Below are 26,592 nucleotides of genomic sequence, written 5' to 3'. Positions count from 1 at the left end.
GACTGTCTAATTAGATACTAACACACAGAAACAGCTTCATGGCTGAATTTTCCCCTCATTCTGTTCCTTAATTCACCATTAAAACTTCATTATTATTGTGATGGTAAAAAGCTCAGTTATTCATCATTACTGTCCCAAAGGCCAGGCAGATCCCCTGGACAAACACTTGGCAGATTCAAGCACCAGAACTAAATCTAATATGGTGATGCAGAATGTAATAGAAATTATTTCCAGCTGATCCATAATCCTCCATCAGAAAAGCAACTTTTATCTGTCTTTTACTGACAAGAACACATGATTTGATCAGGACATCCAAGCTGCAGGTACAGGATATCTCACCTACAGGACACCTGCAAAAGATGATCTTTAAAAGGTCTGTTCCAACTCAAACTATTCTATGATTTTCAAAATCTCTGTGTGGTTTCTCACATGGCCAATCCTAATTTCTCACGCTGGGAGGGAAATTTTGGCATGCATTGGAAGCAAGCAGGCTGGAGTTTGGCTGTTTCCTAATTCACATTTTATTTACATGTTTAAATTCAGGTTGAACTTTAAGCTCCTATCTTATCATAAGAAAAACTCTTCCTATGCAGAGGCATAAATAAGATTTTCACTACATCGTGCCAGAGTTTTATATATCTCTGTCCACCAAGATATCTTTTAGTATCAAATTAAGTGAGGCACTGAACTCCCAGCACAGATATTTTGCTGCTGCTGCAGGAAAGAGAAATTGTCATTCCCAAACAGATCGATGCAGTTTCCTGTCTCTGACAGTGGCCAGTGCTGAATGTTTCAGAAGACAATATAAATCCTTCCCTTCTTCCAACCTGCTCTATCCATAAGTGCACACACTGCACTTAATTGTTCAATCCGGTAAAATAATATCTTCCTAACCTTAGCTGATTGTAATTGCATAGAGTTTTATTTATATCACCATCAATATTCATCTGGATGGGTATTACCAGCACTGCTACCAGGAGGCACTGAGTGTTTTATTACTGCTGTTCTCTAAAGGCACTGTGCCAATCCAGGACTTCTGGCAAATCCTTCACTCCCCGATGGAAACCGCCCACTTCTTTGCCGGAGCTCCCTGCAGGAATCCATCCTGCCTGTGCCCACAAGCCAGAATTCCACAGGGTCACAGAATCACTGAATTATTTGGGAAGGAATGGACCTAAAAGGTCATCATCTTCCCACGCCCCTGCCATGGGCAGGGACAGCTTCCACTATCCCAGGCTGTTCCAAGCCCCATCCAACCTGGCCTTGGGCACTGCCAGGGATCCAGGGGCAGCCACAGCTTCTCTGGGCACCCTGTGCCAGGGCCTCCCCACCCTCACAGGGAACAATTCCTTCCAATTATCCCACCTAACCCTGCCCTCTCTCAGTTTGAAGTCATTCCTATTGCTGTCACTCCAGGTCCTTCTCCAAATTCCCTCTTCGGCTCTCCTGGAGCCCTTTTAGGGCTCTGAGGTCACCCCAGACCTTCCTCTTCTCCAGGTGAACACCCCCAGCTCTCTCAGCCTGCTCCAGAGAAGAGCTGTTCCAGCCCTTGGAGCAGCTCCATGACCTCCTCTGGACCAGCTCCAACAGATCCATGTCTGTCTTGCACTGAGGACTCCAGAGCTGGACAGGGCCCTCCCAGGGGTCTCATGAAGACAGAGTAGATGGGCAGAGTCACCTCTCTTGACCTGCTGACCTGAATTTTTCTGTGCCCTCATTTGTTACCAGGATTCTCTGTTCGTTGTCAGGTTCAAGAGCAGGGAGCTGTTCCCTTTTGCCTACTCAGATCCTCTGTGAATTGCCCAGCTCGCTGCAGCCATGGCTCTGCCAACTGCTCAGCTTTTCCTTCCTGGCACTGCTCTTGCTGTTATTATGACTCTGCTCTGGAGCCTCAGCTGCAGATTCACTGCTTTAACACCAGAACAAAGCACTGTATCAATTAGTTTGACCTCCCAGCTCACAGGGGCCACTACATTTCACCCAGTTCCCTTCACGCTCTGCCTTGAATTCTTTATTTTTAAAGCACTGGCAGCTGTATGGATTTATCCATCCCCGACATGGCTTTGTGTGGAGTCAGCGTGGTTTCCGTATGATTTAATGGTTCAGGACCAGCAGCGCATACAAATGGAGCTGCACTTGTTCCAGGGCCAATTTGGGTCTCAGAGCGATGCAGAGCTCAGCTGGTTCTGCTTGGAGCCAGCTCCAGCCTCTCTGTGCCACATGTCACACCCCTGGAGCAGGAGGTTTGGGACAGCAGTGACAAGGTGTCCCAGCAGCGCGATGTGAAGTCATCTCTGGCTCAGTACAGCAAAGTGATGAATCTCTGCCACTCTGCAGAGCTGCTTTGATGGTCCCCAGCACAGGCAGGGCCCAAATTTCTGCCTATATTTGCATCTCAGCTAATTAACAATCCCTCCTGCGAGCTGCAGAAGCTGTCTGAGCTAAAGCTAACAAGCTCTGAAGCACCTGAGCTGACTCAGATTCAAGCGTTTCAAGCTGCATAACAGAGTGTTCTCAGATGCTGCTGGGTGAGAATATCGAGCTGGATTTACACGTCTTTAACAATGCAAAGGCAAAAAGGTAAATTAAACTTTAGGGGGAAAAAGAAAGGGGAAAATCTGGAGGAGAGGAATCATCGTGCCATGTTCCCCTGAAAAAAGGTATTAATTAAATATTAGTTCCAATCGGAGTGATCCTGGGGATATCACATCCTCTTACAGGGTTGTGTGGTTGCCTCCAGCAATACACATGAATTTTCTTTTTCTACTTGCTCCGTACCATTTTTTATTTCTAATCTCTGCATTGGTGTCACTTCTGAACAAGAGCAGGCTTTTAGGCAAAATTGCCTTATCCCTTTTCCCGACAGCAGACCGATAGAGGTTGTCAAAGTCCCTACCAAAAGCTCTCCGTTGTCACCCACTCCGAGAGCTCAGGATTTAATAGGAGAGACAAGAGGCACAGGGAGACAGATGGGAGATGGCAAGAACACAGTAACACAAACAGTCTGATTTTATTGGAAAGGGTAAAAACTCCCTTGTGCTGCTGTTCTGCAGCGTGTCCCACTTAGTGCCTTTCCACATAAGACTCCACATGCAGAACCAGACATGGCATCGTTAACCTCCACAACCTCCCAAATTCACTGCTTAATTATACACTGCAGAAACGAACCTCTTGTTTTTGACCTAGTTTGAGTGCTACTGAGTGGGTAAATCATGTCTGATATGAGGTAATACACTTCTGCATTTGCATAAAGAATAGTTTTGAGTGCTAGCAAGACATCAGGGTGGGAGGTTTTTTTCATAATTCTGAATTATAACACCCTGAAGTAAATGAAAAAAAAATAATTAATCACTTTGGGGTTGGGATCAGGCCAAGTGTGATCTTGTGCCATTCCCAAGACACCAACCCCCACATCAGGCATTTATTAGTTAAGGAGATGTAAAATCATCATCAACCCCTTTATCTACACACAGTAGAATATTTTAAAAATGGACATATTTTTGTAAAATTATTTGGGGAGATCTCATACTAATGCAGTCAGAGGAGCAAATAAGCATTTAGGTAGACAGGAAGGTTGTGGAGGTAGAGATCACCCTGCAGCAGCTGGGATGAAATGTGGGTTTCAAGGCCTGAAGAAGCCAGAAGCACAGGAATATTCCCTGCCCCATTAAGCAATTCACACATAATGGATTAATGAGTTGCTGATATTTCTATCACGCTGGGGCAGTCATTAACAAATTCTGTTTACTGCCTGGATAGCAGATGGGGCCACCTACTCATGCCAGGGATGGAAACACTCCTAAAGCTTCAGGGCAGGACGGGGGGATGCTCAGTAATCCTTCAGGAAGTGTGTTAGTGGTTCAGGTATTAAGTGGGTTCACAGGAAATCCCAGGGGAAAGGGAAGCCTGAGTGAAGAGAAGCACAGGGCAATGTTTGGGTGTCTGAGGTTACAGATACCCCTGTACCCTGCACCCACATCAGTGCTCCTTCCCAGAAAAAGCCCTGGGATAAAAGTTTTTCTTGAGATGTGCTATTTCCTCCCCTTTGGCTCTCTAAACTCAAATGCTGACCTGGGGATTTTTTTAATGAAGCCCCTTTTTGCTGTTCCCATTTGTTCAACAGATAAACTGCCTACCAGCCTTTCACTTTTAATTTCAAGTGTGCTCAGCACTGAGGCTTGGTGTAATTAAAGTCCCTTTTCAGTTATTCTGGACTGCAATATTTACTTTTAGTAACAAATACCAAAGAAATGGCTTTGCATGACTGACTGACTGAAGGAAACACTCCAGGTGTTCATCTGTTCCTCAGTAACAAGTTTTTTTAAATTTAACTGCAGAATTTTCCAGCTCTTTTTTTATCTTTCAATGCTCAAAACCTCAGTGACCCCCGTGAACAGCTCAGAGTCAGTTCTTCTCCTGGTGTCAACACTTTGCATGCCTCCTGGAGCAGAATCTGCATGGAACAGTGAAGAGTGAGATTTTGAACAAGCAGCCATGAATTTGTCTCACCAAAGCATTCCGGGCACCAGCCCCCAAACCCAAATGCCCCAGATAATGAAAAGCTTTGTTGGAAATTCCTTCTCCTCCTTGAGTAACAAAATAAGTAGGAAAATACTCAGCACCAACAACTTGTTGCTCAGAAAAAAACTCATTTCCCATCGCAGTCTCACGTTCCATGCATGGAATTTGCAAAAAATATAAGGAAAAGCCTCTAAAAATACCTAAACAAAAGCTGCTTAGTTCAAGCTTTCATGGCCACATGGAAACTAATAGTTATTAAGGCAATCAAAGACTCTTTGGAAATTAAAGTTTGTGCCTCAGTTCAAGCATTTTTACCCCAAAGTGCCCGCAGGCTCTGTAGCTTTGCAGCCTCCTACTTTTCAACCTCGCAGACCAAGAGGGCTCTGTCTCAGCTTCCAGCCAAGATTTGTCCACATGCATTCTTAGGCTTGAATTTTACCACTAAGAAATCTCTAAAGTCGATTTGAGGTAGGACAAAGTTGGATCCGCAGATCTTGGTGTGCTCAAAAGTTGTGTCTTGGACTGGAAAATAAATAACCAGGAAAATTTTGGCCTATAAAAGGAGGATGTTTTCCAAAGTTATGGCTTATCAAAAATTAGAATGACACAGAAGGAATTATTCTGTGATGCCCCTCACACAGCCTACACCCAGAGGCTCTGCCATCAAAGGGCACTTTGTCACTGCTTTCAATGGACACAGGATGTGACCAGAGCAGCATCTGCAGCAGCTCCCAGAGAGGAACACGAGGGAAAAAAGATCTTCATTTGTAACCCAGCGTTTCATCTTTCAAAAGATCAGCTTCAGATGTGTTTCGGAAACTCTTCTTTTGGGTATCTCTTTCTTTCACCAAGCTGCATATTTATCAGCTCTATCCTAGACATGATCTTAGGAGCTTATCTCCCAAGTGATCAGAACTTCTTTCCAATTTGCTTTTGTATTAAAATAATCAGGGCTTGAAATCAGCTTTTTAATTTTTTTTTTTATTGCTCACAATCTTTGCTATTTTCATCATGAGCAAGCAGCACATTTCTATGTCCTTTTTCAGACTTTCTGCTTATTTATTTGCTCATTTGCCTCTAGCAAGTTCATTCACGAGGACAGAAAAGCAAGAAACTGCAGGTGAAAGGGAATCAATAATCTATTTGAAGATTAAGGAAATCAAGGAGATGTGGTTTCAAATTTTAATTCTGGCAAGGAATTCCTGCAGACCTCCTGCAACTGAACCTCTCAGTGGCTTTGTTTCTCAGCTACCATGGAAAAGTGAGGCAAATAACACCCTTCTACTTTATGAGAGCATTTCACAGCCAAATAAATGAGGACCAGACTTGCTCCTTTTTATTTTTTTCTCTTTTTTTTTTTTTTTCCACATTTTTGACAGCTTACCCTGTAAGTGTCCCCCCAAGGACCAGCAAACCAGCATGACAACTCCAGTGACAGGATTCCTGAGGGACCACTTGCACAATCATGTATTATTAGACCGAATAAAGAATGACAGAATCTGGCTGTTAAAACTTCAAGAGATCCTCAAACACTATAGTGACAGCAAGCATTAAACTATAGATAAATTACATCTAAAACAATCCCACTTTGCTGCATTCCCAACTGCTAAAACATCCTGTGATTTCAGCATTGCTACTTTATTCTCAGCAGGGTTTGGGTTTTTTTCATCTTAAACCTCTGAATTTCTCCTCAGACAAGGACATAATTGCAGATACCGCTGCCAGGTAAAATTACTGCAGAGTTCTGGTTTGTACAACTTTTTGGAAACATTGGAAATAATTTGTTTTTTTGAAGTGTCCTTCTTGCTCAGAAAGAAACAAAACTTCTTTCTGGAATTACTACAGGTACTGTTACAAAAGGATTTATATAAATTAAATTAATAAACCAAAGTGGTTTAAGCTTCTGGATATACTTGGTGTGAAGTAATTTTGCCTGAAGGATGTGTTAGGCTGAGGATTTACAGTTTTAACACTCCTTCCTAAACAGTTTGACGCTTCAATTTCTCGTTATCACTTCCACACTCCAACATGGTCCAGCATCTGAAAGGTGGAATAAATAACCTATGGCCTGCTGCAATCATTAAAATGTATTTGATTTAAATTTTTTGGAGTTTTTAAGACCGAGGGTGAGCAAGAGGCAGGATGACCCCGGGCTGGCAGCAGCTACGTTCTCCTCCTGAGGGGGAATCAGGAATTCATTGCAGCAATCATTTTCCATCCATAATCTTCTGAGGGCTTATTTATACTCGCAAAAATATTTTTCTTTCATAGAGAGTTGTCTTAGACATGTCAAATTAAAGAAGTGAAGGAACTGGGGGGGTCCCTCAGCATGGCCATAAGGGTGAGGGGTCAGGGCAATGAGATACTCCCACCACGGCGGGTTATTTATTCTGCAAAGGTTATTTATTCTGTAATTCATCCACTATATTTATTCTGCAAAGGTTATTTATGATGCTATTTATTCTCGTTATGTATTCTGTAAAGCCCCTTTCCTGCTCCCCGAGCCGCGTTCAAAGAGGTGGGGAAGCAAATTCCCACTCCCATTTGTACAGAGAGGGGAAAACACCGGAGGGAATCGAGCCGCTATTCAAACTCACAGCCCACCACTTACAGGCAATTACACTTCCCATGGGGGAAAAGCATGAGTTAACAGTTAGGTTTTTAATTTTTTTTTTTTTTAACATTCATCGTTTCAAACGCGGCATTGGGGAAGCTCGGTCACGCCGCGTTTAGCAGGGAGCGGAGCCCCCTTCCCCTCATGGCGCAACTCCCCTTCCCCCCCACCCCGGCAAAGCACGAGTTAAGAGCTGGATTTATTTTTCACACTATCATTATTATTATTTAAACATCCAGCATTTCAAACGCGGCACGGGGGCGGCAGCAGCCGCGCTCCCTCACGGAACCGCCCCGCGGCCCCTCACGCAGAGGGCGGGAAATCGCGGCGGGCAGGGGGCGTGGCCTGGCGCGGCCATTGAGGCCGGGCGGGTAATGGCGGCCGGGGGCGGCGGCGCCGCCTGGCGGCGGGGCGGGCGGGCAGCGGGGGCTGAGGGGGCCGCGCCGTGAGGGGACAAAGCGCTGGAGCCGCCAGGTAAAACCCCGGGAGAAGGGAGCGACGGGGCGGGCTGGGAAGCGGCCGCGGCGAGGGGATGGGCCGCGCTGACGGCAGGAACCGCTTCCCCTCAGAGCGGGCTTCCCCCGCCGCCGGGGTCGGGGCTGAGGCGGAGCCGCCCCGCTGTAATTGAACCCCCGGGTGAGGAGGGAGGGACGGAGGGAGGAACCGACGGCGGGGGCTCCTTGTGTGCTTTGTGTCCAGGTGGCGAGGCCGAGGGGCGGCCATGGGGGTGCAGGACCGGCCCCAGTGCTTCTTCGAGATAGAGATCAACAGGGAGCCAGGTAAGGCTCTGTTCGGGGCTTTTAAAGCACCTTTTTTGCCTGCATGATGGGCCCAAGCCGCTAGCAGCGAGTTTGGCCATTGATGCGTTATTTCTGAGTTACTTTTTAATAACTTCGGATGTTTTCTGGGGTGCTGATGCGCCTCGTTCCCCCTTGAGATCGATTTTTATTTGCACATGTGAATATAAAGGTTCGGCAGGGCTGCTAAACGCTGTTCTGGAGGTAAAAAGCCGTGTGGTGATGTATTATACCTTTCCTGTTATATCTTTGTTATGCCACTTCTGTAAAGTGTGGAAAATCGGGGCAGGCTGTGAGGACACTGGATATTCGCTCCTATAAGTATTTTTAATGATACAGTAATTAGAACTGGGAAGGAACTTAGGAGGTTATTTGGGCTAAATCTTTCCTTGTCCTGCCCAAAATGCATCTTCTGAATATAAAGGAAGGACTGGGCATTCAATCATAGAAGCACACAACACCTCACCAGCTGGCCTGTTAAAAAAAACCCCAATAATTAAAATAAATCCATCTTTTAACTCATAGATTCCCTATACAAGTGTGATGCCCAGAAGCAGTAGGCTGTGAGTTTTAATGCTGAACAGCAGCTTGGTTCCCAATTGTGTTTTCCCCCTTTCTGTAAAGATGGGAGTGGAGATTTTCCTCACCCATCTCTTTGAACGAGCATTTATCAATGCGTATTACTTGTCTCACACACACTCCGTGCTTTATCTTTCTACCACTCGTCTCTAGAAAAATGATTGTATGTGATGGCTTCATTAGGCTTTCACTTTCATTTTCTGCTTCAGTGTTTCTCTGAAAACCTTTGAATTAAGAGCTTATATCTCAGAGATTCCAAATTTCAGCCTCATTCAGATGCAACTGAAACCCTTTCACCGTTTTATTTTCACCACAGTTTCAGAAGAGAGGTTCTGTTCTAACTTCAGAGACCTGATAGGGCATATCTGTAAATCTGTTGGAACTCCTCTCTGAGTTATTTTGATTGACACTGTGGTTTCTGAGTACTTCTGTGAGCAGATAAGTCATGATGTAAGTGGAGTTTTAACGTGTTCTGTTGCTTTAATTTCAGCTGAAATTTACTATGGAATGAGACAACTAAAACTGCTTCAGGTTGGGTGGGTTTCCACTTAGGAATGGTAGTTTGATGGGAGTGATTTAGAGCAAAGCCAATTCATTCTCAGTCTCATTTGCTGTTAATCTTTTTAGGTTTAGTGTGGGTTTGTTTGTTTGTTTTTTTGTTCTGACTCCATCTGAAGGCTCTTTCCCTGTGCTGTTTTCTCTGCTCTCCCTGCACAGGTTGCTGCTCCCATTTCATAATCTCTCCTCCTGCCTCTTCCCCTCCTCAGCCTTGAGCTGTTCATCTCCAGTGAAAGTGGATTACCTCGTTTTCCCCCAAACCTATTTGGGTTTGGTGACTGATAGAGCTGTCAGGGAGGAATTGCAGTGTTGGTGTTCTTGGTGGTGCAGAGCTTGGGTTACCTGGAGCAGACCCAGGGCTTTGGCTCTGTCTGTGTCTGTCTGCATTTATTTTCTTTTGGAAGTAACAGGAATCTCCCAGCTGCACATCAAACTTGGAGCCCTGCTGGTTTCATTACACCTGACTCATGGCTTGGATTTTTGCAGGAAAAATGCCAGTTTGTAAAATTGGTGTTGGGACTTGCGTGCTGGCTGGTCATGCTACTTTATTCTGGTGCCATTTTATTAATTCACCATGCAACTCTGGCTCAGGATTTAAGGATATATTTAAAAAGCTTAAACGTTGCTCTCTTAGCTCTAAGATGACCTTCAAAAGCTGAATCAAGTGGTAAATCAGTGCTTCCAGATGACACCAAGCACTTACTCAGAGATGTGCTCTCCTGCTGGCACTAGTGAGGTATTCATTTTAACTTCTACACTGCCAGCAGATTTCCAAATGAACATTTTGCTTATTTTGGCTTCAATAAATAAGCTGATATGCTTATTGCATTTTAGGAGAAGTAGGGAGCAGAACAGCTCTGCATTTTGTTGCTAGCCAAGAAAAAAGGCCTTGCCCCCACCTTGTGTGCACTGAAAAGCTGAACCAACATCTCCACAAAATGCAGAGAGAAGGGGACGTGCCTCTTGCAGCATCTTTTTGCCTGCAGAACACAAAACTGTCTCCTTTTTTTTACACTGTAGGTTGCTGCCAGTCCAAAACCATTCCCCCCACGCAGCTGCCAAATGTTGGCTCTGCCCTTCCAGGCTTTGCTTGCTCAGGGTGTGCCAGGATACCTGGAGCAATTAAAAGCCAGGTCAGTTTTACTCTAATAAGATCCCTTGGAAAATGCAGGAGTGAAGCTCTGTTCTGGCTGTGCTTCCAGAGGCTTTATTACAGCTTTTGTGTCCATATTTTATTACAGCTACAGAACCTTAGAATAAAACTCAGTGCCAGCTTGTACTTGCCTCTTGCAGTGGGGCAAACTTTGTTGACTTGGTGTTTTTTTGAGCTAAATTTAGTCTGCTTTTAAATAAGTTGCCTGTTAAGCATTTTTTTAATAAATGCAGGTTGTGGCTCATAATTTTTAAAGGGCAAATGGAAAAGAAATCAGGGAGAAGCATTTATTTTGATACTGGCACAAACAGTGGATTTGGGCACATTGAGTGTGCTCACAGGATTAAACTGCTCACAGTATTCCAAGAATTTTGGGATGGTGGCAGATGCCTGTTTAAATAATTCTGTCTTTACTGTGTGAGGCAAAATCTGTGTGAAGCTGCAGCCTTTCAGGTACTGTGGTAATTGGAACAGATGTCCCACTAGGATGTCACAGATGCACTCTGCTGCTGCAGCAGCTCCTGTGGCCATCCAAGATCTTTTTCCCACATCTCAGCCCATCCCCTGACTGGTTTCATCCATCATGAAGTTTGGTAAATTTACTCAGTTTTGATTTGTTTCATTCTTATAGAATATTTATTTTTCTCCTGTCTTCTGTTACTGTTTGACCCCTGGCTCATTGATTTGTTCCACTTCAGTTTCTTTCATTCCTGGCATGTGTCCCTTCCCAGAACAGTCACTCTGGTCTTTCTTTACTTCTCTCTTTCTAGTCCCTTTAGCCTGAAGTTTGGTGTATTTTGGGATTTCAGCTGCTGTGAATTTTTGTGAAAGCAGCACCCTTGCAATAGTCATTCTCTTGTGCCTCCAGTAATACACCCAGTGATGCCTGGTGGGGGTTATGATAAATTCCTAAAGACAGAAACTGTTCTCAACTGGCTCTACATTAACTTTTAGTCTTTAGAAGGGAAAAAGTTGTATATTTGCAGAAAATAGAACCCAGAACTTGCCCATGAACCCATGGGCAACCACTGTGTGTGGGACAGCAGGAGCCAAGAGTGATCCCATATGGAGAAAACCCTTCTCAGGGTGGGAAATGGAGGTTTGAAAGGAATTGATTTAATAAAAATTTATTCAGAATAATCTTGTGGAGTTGTTGTCAGGGCAGGATGAAGTACCCTGAAGTCTCACCTTGAGGTCTGGAACAAGCTGGATCAGTAAATAAAAGAAAAACTCTTCTGCCAGGAGAAGGCCAAGTGCTGCCTCTCACTTCCATATCCCTGGGAAACTGAACCCAGGGAATGTTTGATGTGTGCAGGACTGAAATAAGTTTGGTTTTGTGGAGTGTGGAGGGAACTTCAGGTGGTATTTGTGGAAGAATGGGCTTAGGGAGAGAAGTTTATGGAGGTTTTCCTTGCAAAGAGTGCAGGTGGGGCATGGAAATGTTAACAAAGTGTTAATGTGTCAGGGCTCCGGGTCCCTGCTGAGGGAAACTGGGGCATCCATTCTTGAAACTCATATTTTAAATAAAATCTGTTCTTGTTCCACACTGAGGTTTTATTTCCTTGAAAACTGCAGCCACATTTCTACTTTGAAGCAGTTTTTTTAAAAAATTCATATGCCTTAGCATTGACAGATTTAGGAATAAACAGATTAATAAAATTCAAATAGGGTCCTTTTAGTGAGCTGTTATTTAAACTTGTATGCAAATCTGTCTGAGCCTTTGGGCCCTTGGCAGCCATCCTGGGCTGTGCATCATTGTCTCACTGGTTGTAATCCCTGCTTTCTCCTTCAGCAGGATATTCCTGCTGATAGGCTGGGAAAAATACCTCTTGTGTGGTTTACTCAAAGAAACTGAGCAAAGATACAATCCAGCAGATACAGTTTTGAAAAACCAGGTTTGTTTTTGGAGTGTGTAGCTGAACTCGATACCTGTGTGCCCCAAACATAATAAAATGTAGCAAAGCACCTCACATTAGTTGGAAAATAACTTGAAACAATGTGTGTTTGACTCCCAAGGGTTTTTTTCCAAAAGGTTAAGCAGCTAAATTAGAGGATTTGCATTTGAAAAAATAAACATTTGAAATCAATGATTGTTTTAATAAACTTTGCTAGCAGAAGCCCTTATTTCAGTATAGCATGGACATTCCTACTCTGAGTTTCTACCACTTAATTTGAATCAAGTACTAGCTCTTCCTCAGCTGGAAAATTGCTAAGGAGTTCAAAAACAAAAGAAAAAAAATCATCTTTTACTTTGAAGACAAAGTTCTGAAATTGGATTATTTTCGGTCATTTTGCCTTCTGGTTTCTCTTAATTGGTACAGCTCATTAGCTGCAGACAGCACTTGATCAAATTTTCAAACAGCTTAGATTTTGTATAGGTATCACTTGCTGTATGTAATGTACATCTTTTTTAAAGAATCACAGTAAGTGGTGAAAGAAAAAGAAGTTCAAAGCCTGTTTACAAATAATACTTAATCAAATTATTGTTTCATAAATAATAGGCAAATGCAATCCCAGCAGTTTTTACTTTAGCCTGGAGTTGAGGTGTCTGTGCTCGTTTCTTGGTTAAAGCCAGCTGAGGACTCTGGGCAGGTTTGTGAGCAGATTTTGCCCACTTGACTGGCTCTTTGTAGCAATTTTTGTTTGTTTATTTTAATTTACTGTTCAAATATTGTGGTTAGTCACAGAGAGCTTGTTCCCTGATCAGATCACTTAACCTTTGCATCGGGGAAGTGAAGCTGAAGAAAGCTTTGGAAATTCTCTGCAGTGAAGGTGGATCATTTCAGAGGAGAGGTGTCTAAATCTGGGGAAATAAGTAGCATCTCAAATGTTTTTTTTATCTGTGCTATATCAGCATATACCTCAGCTCCAAGTTTAAAATGAGATTTTCTTTTTTTTTTTTGTGAGGGATGAGGTAAGAGAAAGATTTGTAGGTGCTAATCATACATACTTTTGTTATTTTTTTTTTTTATTAGCAGCTGTTCTTTCCTGCATCTTTGACCAAGGTGTGAAAATGGTTTTGATCTTTCTCTGGCACATTTCATTGCCTGTTTGTCAGTGGAAAATACAACCTCTCAGTGATAATGGTATTCATGCAGTTGCAGTAAAATGCAGGCAGTAACCCAGCAGATGGATTCACAGTGTGTGGTTTGTGTCTCAGGAGCAGACAGCAGCGTTTTGTGTGGCTGGATGGAGCTGGCTAAGCAGCACTCCAGGTTTTATGGAGGAGACAGCCCTCATCTTATAAACTGGATCTGTCATCTTGGGATCTTGGATATGTGTGCACTACAATTTGGAGGATTAAAGGGCATAAAGAGATCAGGCTGGATGGGCATGAAGTAACCTGATCTACTGGAAGGTGTCCCTGCACACAGAACTGGATGATTTAAGGTCCCCTCCAGCAGAAATCATTCTGTGATTTTATGAGCACCTGGCAGACTTTGTTATTGACAAAGCACTGGTGAAAAATACTGCTGAAACTGATACCTTAGTTATGAATGTCTCCTTCCATCTTCTGCCTTGTCACCTGCAAGAACATAAGAGAGTTCTTCCAGTGAACGCCACAGTGGAGGTGTCTGCTGCTTCAGGTGCTAAATGTGGTGGGTTTGCAGCAAAATCCTTCTAAAATTTCTGCCTCAGAGTACCAGTCCCTTCTGGAGCCTGCAGGGACTAACAGCCCTCAGTTCCTTGGCAGCTGGCACCTTGGAGAAGCAGCAGCTGGGCTGGAGAGCAGGATGGGGGTAGTGACAGCTTTTTCCCTGGAAAGTGTCGTGTGTTATTTCACACGGTGAATGCAGGAGGAATCTTCTCCTGCAGAGACAGAGTTGGGGCTGTTCAGCCTGGAGAAGAGAAGGCTTCAGGGAGACCTTGGGGTCTCTTCCAGGACCGAGAGGGGCCCCAGGAGAGCTGGAGAGGGACTCACATGGGCATGGAGCAATGGGACAAGGTGTGAAACTGAAGGAGGATGGGTTTATATGAGATATTAGGTAGAAATTCCTCCCCGTGAGGGTGCTGAGGCCCTGGCACAGGGTGCCCAGAGCAGCTGTGGCTGCCCCTGGATCCCTGGCAGTGCCCAAGGCCAGGCTGGACAGGGCTTGGAGCACCCTGGGATGATGGGAGATGTCCCTGCCATGGCAGTAGAGCTGGGGCTGGATGAACTTTAAAGTTCCTTCCAACCCAAACCACTGTGGGCTTCTCTTCCATGATTCTGCAGAACCTGGACGTGGCTCTCTGAAGCACTTGGTCACTGCTCAGTTCAGTGCTTGTGCAGCAGAGGAACGGGAATGGGATTTGTGTTCTCCTGAATGCCTGGGCTAGAATGAAAATTGGGAACTCTTCAAGTAAACTCTCTTCTCTGTTGTGTTCCTTGTAGGAATGTTCACTCCTCACAGCTTACAATGGTTCTTCACCTGCAAATAGCCATCCTGTCATAGTGATGGTTACAGAATTGCTCTTTGATGGGGGATCTTTGAATATTCCCTATTTCTTCATTCTTTGGACACTTTCCCTACCCATTTCCTTTAGATTTTCCTGCTGTGATGAATGCTTAAAGAACATTCTTGCTGCACTTAATGAGATTCAGACCTTTCAACAGCTCAAGGCATCTTGAATTTTTATCTAAGATTATCAAGTACTGATGCTGTTATTTTATTTCTTCCATTCTGAACCAACAATTCACCATCTCATAATTGCATATATTTGAACAGAGCCTTAAAATTGAATGCACTTTCTTAGGAACCACTCAAATTTTTTTGGTGACTAGGTATTGAATGAAATACATTTGAACTTTAATTTTTTTTTTTCTTTAAAGGAAAGAAAAGAGAAGTTATTCGTGGAGTAGTTACTTTTTAAGATGAAGTCTTACCAGTGTGCACCACTAGAGTGTAGTGCTCACTGACAGATTATTACTGGTCTCCTTGCAATTCTGCCCAACAGTGAGGCTTCTATGGATTATTTTACAACCTGCAGAGATACCAATTTTTTCTTTATTAATTATGTATTTTTTAAAGATTCCATACATTTGGGAGCAGTTTGTCATGGATTTTTTTTAGTACTTTACATCCCAGTATCTTGGAAAATAAAACAGAAAATGTAAATCAGTTTTAAAACAGTTTTCTTTACATTCAACCACTTTTCAGCCGTATTTTAATAGATTTGGAACATAACACAACTACCACCAGTAGCAAAGAGAAAATATTTGGTTCATAATATCTGGCAAGTGGAGCATTAGTTCTGTCTGCTTTCATCTTCCCTGTTTGATTCATCTGGGGTTTTTTAAACTGAAGGATTTTGGGCCAAGAGTGCCAGTGCAGCTGTAATCCTCAGCACAATATGGAGCCAAGCCAGTTGGAATTTGTAGGTAATGATCACAGGGAAAACTGTGGAAATGTGATTATTAATGTATTTGTATAAACACAGTAATTGGGGAGGGAATTGCTCCAGCTCTCTGAGGACCTGTATTTATGGGAAATCATCTTCAAATTTGAAAAGAACTGAGATGATTAAACTATTTTAGTAAATCAGCTTGGCTTTCCAGGTTCAAATCACAATGGAATCTCTAGGATTTCTGATAAATTGGATGGAATGATATTACTTAATGTCTTTTTTTTTTACAATTATGTTATTCTTCTTTCTTGCTGTGTGTTTTAATATATGCATACTTCAGATGTTTTCTTATTCTGCTTGATAAAATAACCTTTTCTCAGAAAAATTACATTTTAGAACATACATATTGATTTATATACAGATTTTCTTATTCCAGGCAGTTCCAAAACTCTAATTTTTTTTTAAATTATTTTCTAGTTGGTCGAATTATGTTTCAGCTCTTCTCAGACATTTGTCCAAAGACTTGTAAGAACTTCCTTTGCTTGTGCTCGGGTACGTAGCTGAAATTTTTCTTGTTAATAAATGAAATTTTTATTGTTAATAATAATTTTGTTGTTAATAATAATTTTGTTGTTAATAATAATTTTGTTGTTAACAGTCATTTTTATTGTTAATTATTTGTTTGTACAAGTACAAGCCACAGCCATATGCAAGGCCTGTGCCCACCTGAGGAGGGGAGATGCTGTCCCATTCTGGACCATAGAACCTGCACAAAGCCATCATCAAGCCAGGCTATTTTTGGCAGGTGGAAGAGGACAGAGTGATCCTGGCATTGCTGTCAGAAGTAGATTTGGCCCCTGGAAAGGTCCTTTCTGCCCAGAGAGAGAGAGAGAGAGGCTTTTAAATTCCAGCAGCTGGCCTTGCAGGTGCTGCCCACCTAAGGAACAGCCACGGGCCCATGTGCTGTGGTGCTTTGTCAGGAGCTGATTCCCTTCTGATCTCAAACTGGCACCACTCAACACCCAATTCCCAGTGGCTGCCAGTCCAGGTGCTACCAGGGCAGCCAGTTCTCCTCTGCCATCCCATTTCCAAGGGGTTTGCAGGGCATGGAAAGAACTGTTTAGGCAAGATGGGGCTCAAAGACAATGATTTTTCCTTTCCTGACAAAATTCATGCCTGTCAAGAGCAAGGCTGGTGTTTTGGGCTGAAACAAAAGAGAAGCTGAGCTCAGGAGCAGTGTGTTGGTGTTTGTGTGAAAGTGTCTGAGCTTAGGGAGCTGCTGCAGCTCTTGCCAGTGGAACAACTGCTGTGTCTTTTACCTGCCTGGGAAAGCACTGGCAGTACTCTAAAGGGGGGTGAGAAAAGGGACTGGCACTTCTGGCCACAGCCAGAGCTCCCATCTGACCACCAGCTCTGTTTAAGAGCTTTAATTTTCAGTTTTAAAAGGAACAGAAATATTATCATTTATGTCTTCATAATATATAACTTCAGAAAATACCATGAAAGTATTACAATGCCATAAAAATACTTCATTTGTGTGAAGTGTAGCATAGATCACTCATTTCATTGTCAATTTTTGAAGTTCTAAAATATTTCAACTGATGTAATATTTGTTTAGAAAAGTGTGTTACAAACTCCTCACTGGAGGGTTTTATGATATTCCATCTTATTAAAACAATTCAAATGCCAGCTCTAGGCTGAACTGCTTCTCACTTCTGGGTCTGCAGTAGGGGCAGCTCTGCTGGTGTTCTGTTGGTACAGGATGTAACTGTACCAGCTCAGGTGCCATGCAGGATCCCATTCCCTAAGGGGATTTTCCATGGCCCTGAGGGACATCCTGAGACAGGACCAGGCAGATATTCCATGGGGTTGTTTGATGAAGGTTTTCAGTGCTGTACAAAGAGGGGCATGTTTTGGGGAGGAGTGTGTCCATCCCTGTCATAAACAGCTTTGCTTGCATAACTCGTGTGGAAATCAAAAATGGAGTAGGAGGAGGTGTGGATTGGGATTATGGGTGTGGAGAGGCAGGTAAATAATTTGTATTCCATGAGTGAAGGATGATAAACAGCAATGCCCTGAGTGGGTTTTGTGCCACAAACTGCCCTGTGTCCTCATCCTGGCAGTGATGGGCTTGGAATGGCAAATTTGGGATGATTGAGCTGGCAGGTAATTTAGGGTGGCAGAGTAATAGATTGCAGCAGGGGAGTGTTGGCTCTGGATAATGAGTGTATCTGCATTTCTGAGAGTGCAGAATATTTGGTGAAATGTCCTCTAACCTGTTTGTCAAATACCTGTTCCATAACCAGAGATGGAATGAAAATGAACATTGGGTTACTTGTCCTGTTATTTATTCTGTTAATTCATGTTTCAGTGCACAGCATCTCCTGTACATGGGGACAATGTGGAGCTTTAACTGTTGCACAGTGTATAATATTAATATTATAACCTTTTACTGTTAATTGGTATGTTCTCCTCCTTTGGGAAGCTCAAGTCAGTGTCTCTTGACCAGTATAAATCCCTCATGGACCTACTGCCTAGAGCCTCAGCCCTGCCAGGCATTGTCACCTCATCCACAAGCCCAGGGCAGCTTCTCTGCATTTTGGGAGAAGTGCTAATCAAACCTGAAATTGTGGGAAACACTAACTCAAAAATCACCAGCCCAGCTGATCTGCAGCTGGTGTAAAGGGGTGGCCAGACACTGTGCGTGGGTTGGGGAAGGTGTGGAAGCTTGGAGTAGCTCAATCCCTCTTTTCCAAGTGTGGGTCACATTGAAACTGAGTTGGAACCTGTTTTCCTGGCTTTCCTCCTGGGAATCATCTGGCACATCCAGATGTGTGAGTGGTTTGAAAAGGATACTGTGATCTGCATAGGAGTGTAGCTGTACCCACAGAAAATAGTTAACCCACCACTATCCTGAACTCTTTTTGTTATAAATTATCCTGAGTATATTTACACACTCCTTCTTGAGGGGGGAAGGGAAATTTTTTAAGAAACAACTTAATTTTCACCTCGGAGTCCCCTTGTAAAGATCCCCCTTCTGGACAGTGAAAAGCCATCAGGTAGGACTGTGTTATATTTTAGTTATGGCTCCTATGTTCATCAGAACTGGGAGGGAAAACCCTTGGAATTTGTTCAGTGACAATCTGTAGATTCTTTTTGTTTCACCTTCTTGCAGGTGAAAAAGGAATCGGGAAAACAACTGGGAAGAAGCTGTGCTACAAAGGCACCACATTCCATCGTGTGGTTAAAAACTTCATGATTCAGGGTGGGGACTTCAGTGAAGGTAAAATGGGCTTTTAAAACTGCCAAGTTTGAAATGGAACAGAAATGTTATCATTTTTGTGTTCATAACTTCAGAAAATATCACAAAAGTATTACAGTGCCATAAAAATACTGCATTTGTGTGAAGTATAGCATAGATCACCCATTTCACTGTCAATTTTTGAAGTTCTAAAATGTTTCAACTGATGTAATATTTGTTTAGAAAAGTGTGTTAAAAACTCCTCACTGGAGAGTTTTATGATTTTCTATCTTATTAAAACAATTCAAATGCAGACTCTAGTCTGAACTGCTTCTCACTTCTGGGTCTGCAGTAGAGGCAGCACTGCTGATGTTGTGTTGGTACAGGATGTAACTGTTTGAATGAGTTTAAAATTAATAACAAAACATTGAATGAGCTAGAAATGTTTTAAAAGCTTCCAGAAGGAGTTTTGCTGGATTTTCAGTTCCTTTCCTGAAATACCTGTGCTTACCAAAATGTTTGTTTTCACTGTGTCCTGAAGTCCTGGGCTTGACCAAAAAAGCCTGAGGAGGGAATATCCTATTTTGAGAGTCAGGTGCTGGTGGAATGTTGTGCACAGCTTTTGCATAAATGAAACAAAAAGTTTTCAAGGAAAAGTTGTTTCATTGCTGCTTTTTTATCTGTAGGTAATGGAAAAGGAGGTGAATCTATTTATGGTGGCTATTTTAAAGGTAAGAGCAAATATGTCTTTGCAGATTCTCTGTTCAGTCCTGAGATAAACAAGTCTTGATTCCCAAACTACTTAATGAAAACAGGTTCACTCATAGATCACCTTTTGCATGAAACTAATGTTGCATGAGAATTCCTTTTATATGCATGACTTTTGGATAATTTTTTTTGTTAATATTTAACTTAAATTGACAATTAATTAAGGCTAACATAATTGGTTAAACATGACTTTCAGCATGGAGGCTAGGCAACTTTATTCATGAATAAACTCCTATCTTCCTGCCTAAAACTGTCAACATATTCTTTTGTTTATAGAGAATGTGGTCTTTTGCAAAATGAAAAGGTAAGAGACAAAAGCTCAGTAACACAAATTCAAACTCTGTTCCCTTGTTCCCTCCCTAGTAAATATATAGACAACTGCTAAGTCCCTTTGTAGATGGATATCTGTGTTGCTTGGAGAAATGAAGAGTTTGTGTCTAACCTTTCTGAGGGTTAATGACTTATTCTGAGAGAAAATCCACATAATTCCAGCTCTAAACAGTGATTTCTTCTTTTGTTAATGTCCCTTTTCCTCCCCTTCCCTACTCAAGGTTTGTATGCTTAGGGTTCATTTCTGACTTTATTTCTGTGCCACACAAGTCATTTTCCTTGCAAAGAATTGATAAATAAATGTACAATTACCTCTTGTATAAAATCTGTTGGAAGGAAAATGGTGATTTTTTAAATTATTTGTTTAAAGACATACAATTATTTCTTGAAAAAACCAGGTGGTTACTGTGATATTTAAGTGTTAAGACAGTGAATATATTTATTTACAGCCTCTCCTCCTGTGTGTGTTGCAAGTAGCTCTGGTTAGATGCATGAAATTAAGTTTGTTTTAAAAAAGACATAGTTTGATGTGGGACTGTTGAAGTTTTTAGTCAAGGAAAGGCTTGAACAGATCCATTTACTAAGAAGTTACTCAGGGTTTGTTTCTCATAGTGAGTGCTAAATATGCAGGATTGTGTTTTGATATGTGATCTAAAAATTAATAGCTTTGTACATTCAAATTAGTATTTTTATCTCTGGAAATGACCTGGAGAAGATCTGGTTTTGTATTCTGCTGTACAACCAGAACTCCTCTTTAATTCACTGCAATATAAAATGCATGTTCAGTTTACATTTAATGGCTTTCATACTTACAATCAGATACAGAGAGGTTTTTTCCTTCTGTGCTTGGAGTCTTCCAGTTTTGAGTGTAGAGGTGGCATCTTTTAGTGTGCCATACAGGGAAATAAACAGCTTTTTCTCCTGATCTTTCCACCTGGAGTGTAAATAACAGCATCATGTATGTTAATTCTTCTTTTAGAATGTCAATAATTCTGCCAGCCTTGTTCTTACCCAAATAACTCAGGATTTAAATCCATAATTTAATGTTTATTGAAAACACTCATAATGACTTGAATTATTTTTAATTAAAAATGTTTGCACTATATCTACACCATTGTAAGAAACAAAGTTTTGTCTCAACTGTAATTTGAAGAGACTTGTTTGAACCTGATTATTGTTTTTCCTCCAACCTGTTCCCATTTCTCCAGCAGCAGCAGAATCTCTCCTTAGAGCATCCATAAGTTACTAAGAAAACAACCTGCCTCCCTTGCCAGGGAAAATCTGACAAACATATTTTTTCTTCAAACAGATGAAAACTTTATTCTCAAACATGACAGAGCGTTCCTTTTGTCAATGGCAAACCGAGGGAAACATACCAATGGTTCCCAATTTTTCATGTGAGTAGATTTGATCCCACAGTGGAGCTTTTCTTACACAGAGAAGCGCTGTTCATGAGAAAGATGGTATTGCTAAATTATCCATATCCATGTTCTCCACCTGATCCTGGCTAGGAGTGACTGGCACCTGCAGTAGGAAGTGTTAGAGATCAAGATTTCCTTGTGGTATTCATTTAGATTAAAGCTGATGCTCCATGGATGTTCTTCCTTTTGTGGCTTTTGTCCCTAAAAATATGATTTATGTTCAGTTCTTAGCAGCCAGGAAATAGATTCTTTGCCTTTGTGGGTGCACAAATCTCATCAGATTATCTGCAAATGACAATGATGAGCGTTTTATGTAAGGGGGAGTGAGACCTAGAGGTGGATTGTTTTACTTTTTAAAAAATTATAATTTTTGATTTACTTTTTGGGGGGTGTGTGTTTGTTGTTTTTTCAGGAGGAGAATGAGTGGGGATTTCTGTTTGATAATTGTGATTACTATTATTAATTTTTTTTTTAGTATTTGTTCCTGACATGCTTTTTTAATACATATTCTGCATGATTCTGTTAACTTGTGCATATACCAACACTACATAGAATGATGTGCTGATAACCAGATTTTTCCTTCATTACCTTTTAAAAAATGCCATTCTAGTAACCACATTCTGTTAAATTCTAGAAATTACAGACAACACTTTTACCTTTACTCATAAGTAAAACACTCAGGTCTGATAATTGAGGGTTTCCAGGTCAAAGCAGGTGTATTTTAGGTTGTCAGTTTTTTTTAAGCTTGCAAACTTGATGTGATTATTCCTTTTGTTAATTCCCTTTTCAAAATTGCCTCCTGCTAATGTTTACCAGTTTGTATTTGGAAAGAGCAGGTTGATAACTTTAGTCTAGAAATACTTTGTGAAACAACACTGGGGATTGAAAAATAAATTTTAGCATAGTTACTTAACTAGAAAATGTCTTTTTTTTCTTTGCCATCTTTCTTGGGGGATGAGAATGAATGGCGCTTCCCTGTCTGCAGTAAAGGAGTAAATTGTCCTCAAAAATCTTGGTTTTTTTTCTTTGCCTGAAAAAGATCTTCAGTATGATATGATGTAGTTCAGATAAGAAACATTTTTTGGTCTTTTCCTAAAAAATGTCCTGAAAATGGAAGATGCATAGGAACCTAAAAGAAAGTCTCACACTTATCACTGTTTAGACATTCCATAGATATAAAATTGTTTCAAAGCTTGTTTTCTGTTCCCTTCAAAGGAAATTGTACATGTTGTGCTTCATTACAATAAATCTGAGAGGATATGTGTGCACATTAATATGGAAAACAGTTTATATAAATCCAACTCCATGGCTTAATAAGCTCTCTGAAGGCATTGCTTCATTAGTTTGTACTTGATGACTTGCCTTTGGGTTCTCTTGCCTTCATTTTCCATTTTTAAGCTTATCTGAACATTAAACATGAAAACCTAATGATGTCACATCAGTCAAGCAGCTGTCATTTGAGGGCTCTAAAGTTTCTTTTCTCTCCTGCATTTGATTCCAAAGTCATCTTCCTTCCCTGATGCTTGGTAGGCTCAGCTTGTTCAATCAGATTTAAACACCTCGTCTCTCCCCACACACCACAACAGCCCAAGGCTGTGTTGGATACTAAATTATAATTAATACAGGCCAATAAATGAAGATTATTTAAAAGCACTTTCATCAAATACAGAAGTATTTTGAAAGATGCAGATTCCTTGAAAAAATCTGGGTTTTTTCATAGAATTGCTTTAAAGAGAAGTGTGAGTTCAGTGGGAATTGAGGCAGAGTAAGAGACCTAAAAACCTCCATGTGAGCTGGATTCACCTGAGCTGCCTGCAGGAATCCAGAGCTGGTTTTAGCTCTGGTTAGGCTTAAGTTTAGGCTCCTGGGGTGTCCTCTGTGGCCTTCAGGATGAGGATGCTCTGGAGCTCTTCCCTTCCCATGCAGATTTCTGGGGTGCCTCTAATGTCTGAAAAGGCACCAGCCTGCCCTGGAGCCAGGGGAGAGATTCCAGGTGGGAAAGAGCTCCTAAAAGTTGCATCCAGGCAGTTTGTGCCTTCACTTCAAAATGCAGTTTATTAAAGCAGTTAGTCTTGCTGGGTGGCATTTGTCTGATTGCTTTAGGGAATGTGCAGTGCATCTATAGAGTTTTTCTTTAATAAAATATTTTCTTCCTTTACACTTGAAGCTGAAATTAAAATGTGGTTTTTATATTCCCAGTAATGATCAGTTTCTCTGTAGTTTATCATTAGGAAAAATATTCTTCAAATGCTTCACCTGAAAAGTGTGTGAAAGGCAATATTCAGTAGTAGCCTTCAGATTTTTTTTTTTAATATTTGTATATATTTCATTTCATTGATTAAATTTATAGCAAGGGAGATAGTTCATCTGAGCTTCTTTAGAGCTCTGCATTTGTTTTCAGGGATGAGAACTCTAAATCTTACACACATCTAATGTAGCAGATAAGGAGTGCAAATAAGTTATTTTCTTTTCTATAACAGTTTGTCCAAATAGGGCTAAAATAATAGCAAGGATAAGAGTCCTATATTAACTCTATAAGAGTTCTGTTAATTCATCAGAATTCCCTTCTCTCCAGAGAAAAGTTTTATTTGGAATAATGAGTCTTTGCAGGAAGTCATCAGGGCAGCAAATGCCTCTTTGGCATATTGCACCAGCAAACCAGGCACAGCAAAGATTCTGCAATGCCTAAAAGTTGATTTAAAATGGACAGTTTTACTTGAAACAGCATCTCCAGACTCATGTTAATGGGAACAGCCATCCTAAAAAATCATCAGCTTTCTTGGAGTAGTCAGGGATTTCTCTGGCATGGAAGAGCTTGGAGGGTTCATGGGCAGCAACGAGAGCTGGGCATGGAAAAGGCAGTGGAAGTGATCTTAGGAGGCTTCAGGGAAAAGCATGGACTGAAATCCAGGCACTGCTGGGCAGTGCCACAGGGCAGAGGTGGGGAGAGTCAGAAGTGTGTCTGTGTAGTATCACAAGTGCTGGGTTTAATGCTTGTAGACTATTTTCCTCCCTTTTTCTTTTTTTTCTTTTTTTTTTTTTTTCCCCCTTAGTTGAGTAGGAGCAACAGTTGGGTGGGAAGGAGAAAATGTAGCTGAGGGAGGATTGTGAGTTCCATGCACATGTGCTGTAAATAGGCCAGGTCTGCTCTCATGTGCCTGAGAAACATTTCCTGCTCTGGAGGAACACAGCATTTTGCAGTCCAGCAGAAAGGATCCAGAGAGAATCCCTCTACATTTGTAAAATACTGCAATTTCAGTTTGCTGTACCCAAAGGTTTGCAGCAGTTCATTGCAGGCCTGCGTTGAAGAGAGTTGTAAAGGCAACAGGTTAGAAATTGGCTCTTTGTGTTTTCAGGGAGCCCCACTCTGATTTTCTTTTTCTTTTTTTTTTTCTTTTGTGAATAATGTCCTGTAGAACCCTCAGTGATTTTACAAGTGTTCTAAACCCCATCTGGAGATGTTAATCTGTAACTATCCTGTTTCCATTTGGATCCGAAGCTAGGAATCCCTAGGATGGGGCAGAGATTGGCAGGAACCACTCCAGAATCATCTTTTCTTTTTCTGTATCTCCCTTTGAATTGCTGCTGCCACCCTCAGCAGCACTTCCTGGGGGAGCACAAACAGAGCTGATACCCAGGGCTCTTCTGGATTTTCCAGCTCAGTGGCTGGATTCCTCTGGGTGATGTTCCTAAGCCCTGTGCTCCCTTCTCTTTTTTCTATGAATATCTTGTCTCTTTAGAGCCATTCCATCATTCCTGTGGCCATCCCCACCTGCCAGTGAGGAATTCCCAGTACAGAATAGTGCAGCTCTGGTGAAAATGAGGGAATAAAGTAACATTAATGACTCCTGATCCTCCCGCTGCTCCGCTCTGTTTCCCCTCTCACACCAAATCTGCCAAGCTACATTTGTAGCAAACCACAAGTGCCCCTGCAGAAGGAAACAGGAAAGCAGCAATAGGAAGCAAAACAAAGTAACCTCTGTGAAAAGAGGGAAATTTTGTCTTAATTATTTAATTATAGTTCATCTGTGGAGTGTGCTGAGGAATGATCCCTTTAGTGCAACCTAAAGAGGAGTCCTGGATTCTGTTCCTTATCAGTTCAAATGCTTGGAGTTCTTGCCTCTCTGTTCCACAGCTATTTAAAACTTGAGTCTGATTTCCTATTACTGACAGATTTTTTTTTCTTTATTGAGGGTGTTGTTGGTTTAATGTGTCTCTCAAACTCTGCTTTCTTGCTCAGAACTAAATAGGATTTTTTTGGTTTAAAAATGTTTTAACGTGTGGTGCCATACCCAGTTCATAAACTGAACCAAAGGAATCACTTTGATCTGCTAAATGAAGGATAAAATAATTTGGGAGTACTCTTGTTTTGGGTTTACAAATTATTTCTGAATGTTACCAGCTCATTAAAAGTAGTTCATATATTTTTGGTCTCCCAAACCAGGTATTTTTCTAATCAACAGTTATTAATTTCCCTTTTTTTGCTGTGAATTAAATACCTTTGAGCTAATTATTGAACAGTTGACTAATACAAAAATGAAAAAATGTCAGATGGAAGGGGCTGATGTTGCATTATCTTTGAGCATTATTGGTACACATGCACTTCTCACACAAGCAAGTCCCATTGGCTAGATCAAAATTTTATGGAAAAATGAAACCATTCCCAGGATATTTTAATGTGTAATCAATAACAAAAAGATCATTTTAGCACTTGACTGTGCAGAGATAATTAATCACTGATAATTTGCTGGGGGTGGGGGGAGGGCTGGGGGTGAGCTCAGCTGACAATGCAATTTTCAAACATTGCTGCTGCTCAGAATTACACCAGGCTGAAATCCACTATCAGCTGCTGCAGCTGTTGGGGCTTGTTTGCACCTGCAGTGTGGTTTTTGTTCTAAAATCCTGAGCAGAAGCAATCAATGCACATATTTTTAGAGAAAACACTGATTTTTCTTACTTGTAGAAAAGCTTCATAGTAGGAGGAGGATGTTAGCTCACTGTGAACTCCTGGCTGTTTCCTCTGTGAATCCCAATGTTTGTGTGCCAGCCTGGGGAGTTCCTGCTTAGGAATGGATTCAGCAGAACCTCTGAACCCCTGTGGAGCTGCAAGCATGTGAATAAACCCACAGAAATTGGTTATTCATCTGCTTCAAGTTGGGCATTTTTTGCTGGATTGAGACTCAGAGGGGAGTGGGGGCATTCTCTTTCTAACTGTTTGTTTTTGCAGTAGCTTTGCAAGCAGGTTTTGTCTCGAGTGTTCTTTTTGTTTTTAAGGAGAACTTTAG

At 41.6% G+C, this 26,592-nt stretch overlaps 1 protein-coding gene across 8 annotated transcripts in view; it reads left to right on the top strand.

Annotated features, from left to right (window-relative positions):
• Positions 1-7,533: 7,533 nt before the first annotated feature.
• NKTR (natural killer cell triggering receptor) overlaps positions 7,534-26,592 on the top strand; it is a 37,049-nt gene continuing 17,990 nt past the window's right edge. For 6 of the 8 annotated variants that reach the window (XM_064418671.1, XM_064418604.1, XM_064418516.1 and 3 more), the window contains exons 1-5: positions 7,754-7,914; positions 16,025-16,099; positions 18,723-18,830; positions 19,475-19,519; positions 21,196-21,283. In XM_064418671.1, coding sequence (XP_064274741.1) covers positions 7,857-7,914; positions 16,025-16,099; positions 18,723-18,830; positions 19,475-19,519; positions 21,196-21,283 — 374 coding nt within the window. In that variant the 5' untranslated portion in view covers positions 7,754-7,856. Of the gene's footprint in view, positions 7,610-7,753; positions 7,915-16,024; positions 16,100-18,722; positions 18,831-19,474; positions 19,520-19,832; positions 19,861-21,195; positions 21,284-26,592 lie in introns of those variants that run through there. The other 2 variants (XM_064418297.1, XM_064418758.1) reach the window with 2 other exon arrangements.

Source organism: Passer domesticus, chromosome 1, assembly GCF_036417665.1.
Source record: "Passer domesticus isolate bPasDom1 chromosome 1, bPasDom1.hap1, whole genome shotgun sequence".
NCBI lineage: Eukaryota > Metazoa > Chordata > Aves > Passeriformes > Passeridae > Passer > Passer domesticus.
Note: the sequence above shows the minus strand (reverse complement) of the source record. Positions and strands in the feature narration are given on the sequence as shown.